This window comes from Labrus mixtus, chromosome 4 (assembly GCF_963584025.1).
Source record: "Labrus mixtus chromosome 4, fLabMix1.1, whole genome shotgun sequence".
NCBI classification, from domain to species: domain Eukaryota; kingdom Metazoa; phylum Chordata; class Actinopteri; order Labriformes; family Labridae; genus Labrus; species Labrus mixtus.
In genome coordinates this window covers 20,940,142-20,951,475 of record NC_083615.1, presented here as the reverse complement: position 1 = coordinate 20,951,475, position 11,334 = coordinate 20,940,142, and the positions used below count along the sequence as shown (strand labels likewise).

The window sequence follows — 11,334 nt, the reverse complement described above, 5'->3', positions numbered from 1 at the left end:
CTCCCATAAACAGGGTTTGGCCTTCGAAATAAAGGGTCGGTGCTAAGATTAAGCATTAACTTTAGCTGACAGGGAGCAAAGAGTGAGCATTATAGAGTGAGGAGGGCGATGTTCATCTGCTTCGTCATAATTATCAGACTGTGCTCTCAAACATCTGGAGGTAGTTACTGTGGTCCTGCCACTAATGCAGGGGTTAGGTTAACCTCAAGGAACACTTTATCCTCACACTTTACTGTCCAAGCCATCACACACACACACATAGAAACTCCCCCGCATTCCCTTTCTATGTGCATAAATCCTGGACCATGAGAATTACAAGCCTCACTGGACGCAAGAGCTGCTGGTAGAGCAAAATCCTTCAGAAGAAGAATATCAGTGTCACAACTTCTTATAGCAGGTGAACACTTCCTGAGGTCCAGGTTGCAGTGAAATTCCCTCCAACTGCTGCCCTTTCACGTCCAGGTAAGAAAAACTCAACCCTGAAAAGAAGGATGATGGTTTCCCAAGTTGCATGCGAACACAGATCTTGTGCGATTGACAAACTCCAAACCAACAAGAAGTATGAAGGGAGGAGTGCTGAGTGGGCTGAATACAAGAGAAGAAAAAAAGAGGAGGAGAAAGGAGGATAAGAGCGATTTGGGAAATCATCGTATTTGCTGGAAAGCCCCAACCTCAGGGAATCACGACCACCGTGACCAGTGCACACACACTTACACACATATACACCTCACATCAGGAGAGGAAACAAAGGGAAAACAAATAGGCAAAACACTGGAACAGTGTAGAAAACGTCGGCTTTGGGCTGGGTGGGGTGAGAGTATCTGTACTGAAAACAGATGTTCCTGTTGGAGGGTCAAGAAGATCAAACCGACCTGAACATATTGAAACACTGAGATGTCGCAACAACGACAGCAAATCATCATCACAGAGAAACAGCGTGCCAGGTGGAGGAGAGGCCAAGTGAGGCCTTTTTCTTTTCCTGAGAGGCATTACACATCATCTGTGATTAATGAGGTGCTGAGGATGCAATAATAAGAATGAGTCTTATGAGAGCACTTTTGGGGTTTTACACCTATGAAGAAAAACTTTGCAGTAAAGTCCATCCAGCTTGATAGTGTAATGAGGGAAATAACAAAAACCCTAGTGGCTACTTAAACAGTGTTCTATACTCATATTAGTATGTGAATATTTGCTATAAACCAGATGTTAGAACATCTTTCCGTGCCTGTTGCTTCCAAGACAAATTTTCTTCTTAGAAAGCAGAAGGAAAGCTCTGGGATCAGAGCTGTCATCAGTTTAATGTCACGTTTCTCTACACATGGCAGGGACAGGATACGAGACACAAGCTTGTGAATAAAGGTTCATTCTTTATGGAAAAGCTTCATTATATCATCCATTTCTCACACAAACCCTGACATATTCTGAAGAGCATAAATGCACTCAAGCATACTTCTGATACCTGTTCAATAAGGAGCATACATACTGGAATGACATGATATTTCAATAGTGCATTTGGAAACACAAGTTGATAATGTAACACCTTCGAGAGAGGAATCTTCATTGCCAAAGCTTGGAGTGTAGGGACCTCTACTGATCAAAAGGACCATTGCAGAAGCACTGATATCATTCCTTAGCTGTCAGAAGCAAACAGGTGGGGCTCATGTTAAAAAAGATATGAAGAAAGAACTTAAACTACACATGGAAAATGGAATCTGTGATCAGAAGCAGACAATTTCCCCAAATTTAAAAACAGCTATACTCTGATCACTTGTTTACTGCAGTGATTTGAGCAACAGTTAACTTTCAATGACGGCAGTACAAATGTGCAGACTGCTTCCAAAGTTCCTCCTTCATTTTAAGGATAAATTACTGTATTTTAAGCATGGGCCTAGTTTTCACATATTTTGGGGCCTTAATGGTACAAAACGTTGTGGATTTGCCGCAGTAGATTGCTTCAGTGGTCAGTTTTAAGATGTAGAAGTAGGTCAACTAAAAGTGCTTGTTTAGCACTGAGAGGCGCAGCTCATTATTCATTCTGTCTGAAAACCTTAAGGGAAGGACTGCTATACTCAAGGATCTTTTTCTTGAGGTGAGAGAGGCTCTTTTATACCAGAAACAATCTTTACATTGAAGGCTTTAAAGCCACTAGACACCAGTGGCTAACAAATGATAATTTACTTTACAACACATAAAAACTTGCTGGTCCAATACTGCCATGATCTGTTATCTTGTATTGTTTTGTGACTTCAGTGTTTGGCAGGACACACTTAGATCCAACACAAAACATTAACACAAACATCAGAAAAGCTGTTTCGGGTTAAAAGAAAATGATCTCACTTCAAAAGGGTTTCTTCCCATAGTGCTTTCAGACAGTAAAGATAGACAGAGTCGGTCAGTGGCAGCAACAAGCACCTCAAGAGGACACACTTTAATCAGCCATATTTGGCGCAAAGGTTAAGTTGCAGCAAGTGATTCCCGTGCCCGCTGAAGCAATCTACTTAAGGATTTCAATCTCTTTGTTGTAACCTTTTCGGTCATTAGATCCCAAAATGTCATAGAAAGACACAAAGTGAAAATATTGTTCAATCCAACAAACATACATCTCTGGAAAACAATAAAACAAAGTGTGAACTCAAGATTAGCCTGATAACCTGTAATGAACGTGCTGAGCTGCTTTCTTGATAAAGACTTTAAAAAATACAGGGAGTCGGAGTATGCAGCCAAATCAGAGTAGCAGCTCTTTGTGTCACATTATTAAGAGTCCAAGCAGTGTTGCTTTCTGGACGTGACTATTATGTTGCTTTTAAAAAAATAAAAAAAATGATATACTTTAATTGTTGGAGCAGCTGAAACTGTCAAATGATTTCTCAGCAAAATTGGCAGTATAGGTTGCAATTAACGCCCACTACACAGGCTCAGAAAAAAACACTAATCGACCTAAAGGTTGTAGTACCCTGAACAAGTGTATGGTTTTAGCAATTATCTCCATCATAGTTTCACTAAGAGTGACTGTTTAATACCACGTTATCTCTTTATATATCCGCATCTTGGCTTCAATGATTATTCTGTAAAATTGTTACATTTTAGGATTCCTTTTGCTGAATTTTTCTCAGAATTATTTATTTTACAAATTTCTCTAAGACCATTAAGTGAACTGTCCCAGAACTTTGTTGCTGCCCTAAAGAAATCAAAAGGAACTGTATACATCAATCTTGTTTAATATAAACAAAACTTCATGTTTATTTCATGAATGTTCATAAATCAAAATGTTCTCCAGTTATTCTAGCTGAAGTGGTGAGCATGTTTGAATGTTAGGTTTCACATGAAATGTTTAGAATTCATACAAGATCTTGTGCTGAGACTCAGTATGCATTCAATATGGTAAGGATTGATTAAAGCTGGAAGACTTATTCCAATAAATCGACATTCAAAAATCTAAATAAATCACCTTTACATCATGGAGCTTATATTTTGTCTATATATATATATATTTAAAAATATCATCAGTCAATGAGCACCTTTAACTCAACAAACTTCAATCAAACTTTACCAAAATTTACATTCATAATTTTTTGGAAAACATACAAGGTGTTTCAGATAATGTTCAGAAATGACAAACGAGTCTGCAGTGACCTTCAGTGTCTTACTGACAACAGAGTCAGTACTGATATTCAATAAAACACCCAATACCAGCTGAAGGATGTGTGATATTTCAGAATCTCATAGCACACATGTTTTTACTGTTAAAAGCATTTCAAGTGTAAACAGTAAAAAAATACTGTGTGCTGCACATGTGGAGTCATTGCTTCATGTTCACGATCAGGAGACGCAAAGCTCCAGGCCTTAAAAAAACCTCAGGCCATAACATTAATGGACTTCAATCTGGATATGTATTACCATTATTTTCAAACTTGATGTGCCCCGCTGTGTGGTATTTCTTGTATTTGTCTTTGTTCTTGTGTGATGTTTGTTTTTCATTTAGAAATGTGAAATTAAACTAAATAAAAAGTAAAACACCTCAGGCCAAGTTGAAATGTGTCTATTTGTTGTTTTTTCACGTCCAGTTGAAAAAGGCCCTTTGTGAAAATGTCTAATTAATACTATTTCCCGTGTGTCTTGGCAGGAAATAAACCATTAGAAGCAGTAACAGTGAAATTCATGAAAACAATAAATCTTTTAAAAGGAAAATCAAGAGATTGTTTTGAATCAATTCAATAAAAACAAACATCCAAATTTTTGCAACCTGCTTGGAACCCTTCAATGCTGCTTGTAGCGGTATTTTAGAAGGTTATCGTTTGGTGGACCCATGGTCAGTAAAAATCACTTAAGAAGCCTCTTGGTCCTGTTCTCTCACTTACAGAGTACAAATGTGTTTTTATATATGTAGGCTACAAAAAGTATTCACTGGGGCCCAAGGTCAGATTAAAATCTGATTAAAATATTGATTGCATGTGCACCATTTGTTGTAGCTGCTGATTGTGGGCTTGATTATTCTAAGGCTTTAACCATCGAATGGAGTCATCGGATATGACAAATACATTCAATCAATAAATGTCAGTCACTAATTAACTAACTAAAAGGGCATAATTTTATGTAATCTCAAAGAGAGAATAAATTAATGTTTTAAGAATTCATGTTTTATGATATGCTTTGATATTCTGACATTTATATACTTGGACCTGGTTGATTTTTTTTGTCATAACATAAAGACTTCATGTTGAAATTAAACTTAGTCACTTCTGTCAGTACAGTACGCTCGGATAAAGTTAATGTTGTAATTTTTCCAGCACAGAGCTCCATTGGAAATGAATCCAGACCTGCACAACACAGTGCAAACAGCTTTTTGGAGGACACAAAATGAAACAGTTATAGACCAAACATAGAAAATAATTCATAACAGTAACAGCAACTTCCTGTTTCAGAACTGGAAAGAGCCTGCAGTCCTTCCAAGTGTCCGTTTTTATCTGCGAGCATGTCCAACATTTGTCTCTCAGCTCATTACATTAGTCTTGTTCTGATGGAGACTTGAACATGTAAAAGCAATGTATATGGTACAGTCGGCTACCACAGCCAGCTGTCTAGATGTTGAATGCAGTAACAGGAATGTCCCAGGATGGCCGTCAGCTCCCCATAGCTCTCCTCTCTCCATGTTGGGAGTAGCCTCTCATTGTTCAGAGCCATGAGTTTTGGAGTCCCCTCCTTGAGGACGTGGTACAGACAAGGCCATCTGCTCTGGATCCTCAGCCTGGTCCTCCGGTCCAGTGTGATACCTTGTGTAATCTTCTTGGCTCGGAGCTCACGCAGAGCGGGCAGCTTCAGACAGGAGAAGACCAAGCCTTTGCTGGGCGACACATCCAGGAACTCCAATGACTGAGACTCCAGAGTGTACGAGATGCCCAGGTTCCTCAGCGGCACCAGGATGTTTAAGGTCAGAGACTTCAGGTTAGGCAGTGACCTTGTTAGAGTCTGTAAAGTTGAGGGAGTCACTCCTTTAAAGACCCAGAAGGATTTGAGCTCAAGGACTCTGAGCTGCTGAAACTGGGTGAGCAGGGACACGGACATGTCAGACCAGTCGAAGTGTAACCGCATCTTTGAGATGCGTGGGCAGCTGTGGGTGAGTTTGGTCAGCAGCTCCTGGAAACTGGTCACCTGCCAAATCAAATCACACATCAACCATCTGCACCAACTTTAGTCTGTTTAACAAGTGACTATGGTTCTCCTGATTCTCAATTTGATCCATGATTTTTGTATTTCATTTTTCAAAACTGACAGCTTTGCCACCGGACAACTGCACATATTGCATATTATGACTTAAAACGTACAGAAAATAATTCAGTGGATACCTTCTTCAAGACAGGAAGCAAAGAAAATACTGGAGCACACAAATTTAAAAAAGGTGCAAAGGACTAAAAAAACTAGAATTTGTGTGCTCCAGTATTTTCTTTGCTTCCTGTCTTGTGCACTTTCTTTGTTTTTTCATTATAAATTGGGCCTTAGAAATCTACAATTTTCCATTAAAAGAGATATGCTGTCATTTTTTGTGGTTGTAACCATACATATACATTGGTTTTGAAAACCATGCCATGATCTTTTAATTTGTGTTTTCATATGTTCTTAGTTTCTGTGAAGCACTTTGGTATAAACCCTGTTTGTTTTTAAAGCACTATTTAAATAAAGTTGACCTTGACCTTGAATGGAAATCTATATATGTCTCCAATGACATCATGATGTTCTATGATGTCTGTGAATGCTGATTCGTCTCTCCTTGATCTCATCTACGTCTAACACTGTAGATCGTAGTATTCTAACTGACAGACTCGGGGCAGTGGGTGGGTGTCTCCGGGAGCGCCATTGACTGATTCTCCTCCTATCTTTCAGAAAGGTGATTTTCTTTGTACCAAGATCATTACATGTCTAAATCTGCTCCTCTGTCTGTCAAGTTCTTTTGTGCATTTCATTTCAATGTCTTCCCGAACTTGAAAAAGAGCATAGAAGCTAACATAGGACGCTGCACAATTCCTTTTCTTGATATTTATTACACATTCAGTGCTCAATCCATCTCCTGGAGTTTAATAGCAGGTTTTTAACCATAGAATACAATAATGACGAGAAAAGAAACATATTTTAGTTTATATAAATCATTACACTAAGAAACGACATGCTGAATTAAGTCAGTACATGAAATATACCTTAATATTCCACTTAATAAATAATATAATACATTTATTTTAACTTGGATAATAACCAGCAACAGTATTCGGACCACAACATTATCACCCATAAATCAACATTAAACCATAATAAACTTCCCATCAATAGAATATGCCATCAAGCATAGATAGTTTGAAAAATGTATCTTAAAGCGTTTACCTACAAAGCCTCTAATAGAAAACTGAGCCACCAGCATATATTCCTACACACACTGAACAATCAGTTAAACACATAACGTGCTGCGCTGTCAGTCAAAGCTTATCAACAAACAAAAGAGATGGCACAAAGCTCAGTGTATTAAAGATTACATTTAAAGCGTATTTTAACACATGTAATCTAACAGACATGAAGTGAAGTCAATACATACCAATGGCGTCTCTGCGGTCTTCTCTACACTGAAAAGAGCCGGTGGATATTTCTAGGCCACTTACTCCTGCTCTCAAACACACCATAGACAACTTCTGTCATCTAATAAAGGCAATCAGCGTGCCTACACACAACCCACCTGACTCCTGGCTAATACTGAAATACACACATTAAGACCAACTATGCAGAGATCACCAGATGGCAAAACTGATGTAATTTTAAAAACAAAGAGCCAATTTAAAATATTCTAGTAAGTAAACATTTTTAAACATACGTTTTGATTCTATTATTTGTCCTCCGATTTTGACTCAACACTGTCCTGTGGTGGGCCTCATGGACCTGTCTTGGGCCCTATTCATTTTCTCTTTAGTCCTAGGCAAGGGCCACCAAAATTGTAGGTCGCAGTCATGGGTACTCCAGGTGGGCCGCGAGAGGACCCCCTCCATCACGCAGAAAAATAAGAAATATGACAATAATGATGTTTTGCCATGACTTAACCCTTAATGTGATTAGCAGGGCCTGTCATGACTGTACATAGGCAATTATAGTGTATTATCTGATCGTAAACTCTCTTGTACGTATCTAGTTTGCCAAAATATCTAATTGAAATGTCCAATAATTTACCATGAAGGACAGCTGCCATCCTGAAATGTGATGGTCCCCTCAGTTGGGGTGTGAAACTACAATCTTAAAATTCTATATCTCAGCCATAAGATTATTTATACTAAAGCAAGGATGAAGGCACAGCAACTACTGTCAACTTCTGTTCAATTCTTGAATTCACTGTTACTAAGTTAAAAAGCTCTTCAATGTCACTCTATATGCTAACAAAAAAGCTGCATGCAACAGCTGTTTTGTGCTGTATTTTTTTATATATACTTCATAGCAATTCATTACAACAGTCTGAATAAAAGAGGTAACACTTGATCAGTCCATTTTTTGTCAAATGAAGCCTTCTTTGACTTGAATGAAGAATGAGTCTGAGGCAGAGAATTCAGGACCAGAGACCCGATCACCACTTTTTGTTTCCCATTATCTCTGTCTGTTTTTTTGTTTTTGTTTTGTTTTGTGGAGCCAGCTAATGCAAAGAAAGCCTGCGTATGGTGAACTTGCTTTGTAGTACAACTCTCTGTGTTCTGAAAGTAAAGGTGAGAGTAAATAAGCTTCTTCACATATCAGATCTGAAGAGGGTCTTCACTTGCTGTAAGAGCATTTCCAGTGTTTTTTTGTCTTTATCCGGGTCCAGAAGGTTAACACTTTCACATGGGTGGTCATAGGATTTCAAGTGGAAACTTTTTCATAAAAGATTTTTCATAACTCTTTTAACCAGACCCAAGAATCATTTCAATCAATGTTTTATCCTCTTCCATACTCAGGAGGAATTTCAGAATCCTGATAAGAAGGAAAGTAGAAATATTTCCGTGTGAAGTAGCTAGGTGGTTTAAATAAGTGTGAAGCTTTCCTGAGGTCAGTGAATTTGAATTACCACTTGTTGCAGTTAAAACACATGAATTATAAATACTACTACTAATAATAATAATAATAAATTACCTGGTCCATTTTAGTAATGCTGTCCTGGTGTGAACTGGAACTGGAGTGGACCCTGAGGTCCAGCGGCTCTAGAAGAGTAAAGGTCCAGTTCAGGTCTAGGTGGCTGAGGTCCCTGCAGTGCACGTTGTCCAGCAGGTGACTCAACAGCTCACACCACTTGTAGAAGCGATCTCCCAGGTCAAAGCTGGCCTTCAGCGTGAGCAGGCTGGCCCGACGAGAGATGAGGTGGTGGGTGTAGAGGTGGACCCAGGATTTCCACCTCTCGAACTCACGGTTGGAAACAAGCAGACGCTCCTGACCCAAGTGGAAAGCACCCCGACGGGAGTAGTCAGCCACCCTCCACAGCTTCCATGAGCGGACCAGGCAGCTCCAGCTCAAGCAAACCAAAGCACAGCTACATTTGTCCACCTCATTCAGAAATGACAAGACATGCAGCTGGCACTCCACCGGCAGGAAGTTGAAAGGGAAGTAGTCGTCAACTGTTTTTCTTCGGCTGCTTACAGGCACCAGGGGTCTTTTTCTTGGTGACATGATGCAAGACGAGGGAGTTATGGTGGTGGTCATTGATGGAGGTGAGAATCTCCACCTGCTTTGCCATAAATATTCCTACAAGTAAAGTCCTAAAAAAATATATCACAGAATTGATTTATAAAAGCTGATTATTCTTTTTTTTTTCCAATTTCTGTTCAATGTATGTTGCAGAAAACAATATCACATCCACTGGTTCATAAGCTCATGAGCAATGGAAAATGCTTTGGGGCATTAAACAGAGAATACTAGCAGCATATTTTTTTGGTCTAACTGGAGAGCTAAGATAATGTTTAAAACTTTTGAGTCAAAAAATCTACAAATAAATAAATAATAAATATAAATCAACGTCTAGACACGTTACTCAAGTCTATTAAATTAAACTGTGAATATTTGGATCCAGGTTAAATGTATTTCTCTGGAATGCAATTTTATCAACTTTGATGAAGATGCATTTTAATTTATGTGACTTCTGAATTTTCAATTCAGTAAAGAATGCTAAATGGCGTAGTTTCCCGTTCTCTTGTGATTTACTACTGATAGGGGTCATGATAGCTGTATTGTGAGTACTTGATCAATATTGGGGGGGGGAAAGCGTACACATGACGTGGTACACTTTTTCACTTTCATCACGGGGTTAAATTATAATTAGGTTAAGTGACATGTCTGTTGATAACATGAGGTCTTGTGGGACCTTAGTGCTTTCTTTACTGATAGTTTCATTTATGTTCAGGTCAAACGTATATTAGCTGATTCAAATAAATTCAAATTATACTCGTTAACGCGTTAAAAGAGATTTAGAAAATATTTTGCACCATAATCAACAAAAAAAAAAATCGTATTTGTTACCTTTTGGTCAATCAAGGCTCTTCTCGTCCTCGGTTATAAAGCTAACTTGCTAAGACCTCAGCAGAAAGAAGACAAAGAAAAATTAAAATCAAATGCCAATACTGCTTATTATTGATATCGACTAAAAGTGTTGATTTAACTCGAAACATACTAGTTACTTTATAACAGCATGCACAAATCGGAAAAATAAAAATATCACAAAACAGTGTTCAGTAACTAGGCCGGCTAGTTAGCTTCCGTACAGCTGAGTTCTGTTGTTGTTTTTGTTGCGGCTGATTGGTGATGGCGTCATCAACATGCGCTGGAATGCATGATTTTGCACAGCCCTTTCCGAATAGCCACAGTTCAGTAGGCAGTACGTACTTTTCAGTAGGGAGTTTCAGTGAAACTTTCGTGGTCATTCAGTATGCATTTTTTGGGTCCACCTCAGTATACTGAACATTTCAGTATACTAACTTCCGGGTTTCATGCAGTATGGATCGGATGCGTGCTTTCAGGAAATGAATTGTATTTTATCACCCACAATGTTGTGCGAAATTAAACGTAAATCGTCACTTCACGTCAGCCTCCAAATCAAAAGAAACGAGCGTGGATTAATTGAATAAATTTTTAATCTAGAGTTAAAGTCCGGACTGAAATCACTACTTTAAATTAACAACAGAAAATATAACAAATGTCTGCATTATTATAAAACCTTCCCCCCTCTATTTAAATAATGATTTAACTATTTAAATGTGACTTTATTGGTTTATTTTACTTTACTGTATCTTACTGTCTTTCATTTGTACTTTCCTTTATGTACTGTATGTTATTTAGTTATTTAATCTGTCTTTTACTTGATTTACATTGTGATATTGTTTTGTTTACCTGACTGTATATGCGCATTACTCTTCTTGAATAAAGCTAAACAAACAAAAAAAAAAGAATAACGGGTGAATGCGGCCGGTTCAGGTAACGTAAATGACGCCACTTCCAGACTGAATGAATCAGATGAAGTAAGAACAAATATCTGCCTACTGTGCGCGCATACTGAATAGTAGGTACAAAACAGTATACAACACGGATAGTAGGTACTGTCTGCTGACTACTGACAGATTGAGCTGGTACTTGGCAATTCGGATACAGCCCGTAGCGCTTGTGGGCGTTGTCCTCTTCTCCACAGCTTTCTATTATCTTTATTTTATGAGATGTCATATTTATAAAGTTAGTTGTCCCCCCTGACAATCTTTTTGATATGAAAATACATGTACATGTGTCCATATTTTTGTAGGCTACATTTGTACAATAAATAAAAGTTTGAAAAAAAAAAAGCCTGTAGGCGATGTTGAT

General features: G+C 38.3%; 1 protein-coding gene across 2 annotated transcripts; it reads right to left on the bottom strand.

The window, feature by feature from the left end:
- Positions 1 to 2,814: 2,814 nt before the first annotated feature.
- si:dkey-12e7.1 (uncharacterized protein LOC557553 homolog) lies at positions 2,815 to 10,307 on the bottom strand. Of its 2 annotated transcripts, XM_061036293.1 has the most exons (4): positions 10,157 to 10,305; positions 10,006 to 10,061; positions 8,629 to 9,234; positions 2,815 to 5,649 (listed from the first exon to the last, which is right to left on the bottom strand). In XM_061036293.1, the coding sequence occupies exons 3-4, from the start codon at positions 9,190 to 9,192 to the stop codon at positions 5,062 to 5,064; spliced, it is 1,152 nt and encodes a 383-aa protein (XP_060892276.1). In that variant the 5' UTR covers positions 9,193 to 9,234; positions 10,006 to 10,061; positions 10,157 to 10,305; the 3' UTR covers positions 2,815 to 5,061. The 2 variants fall into 2 exon arrangements, with proteins under 2 accessions (XP_060892276.1, XP_060892275.1); XM_061036292.1 differs by having other exon boundaries at positions 10,006 to 10,307.
- Between the last annotated feature and the right edge of the window lie 1,027 nt (positions 10,308 to 11,334).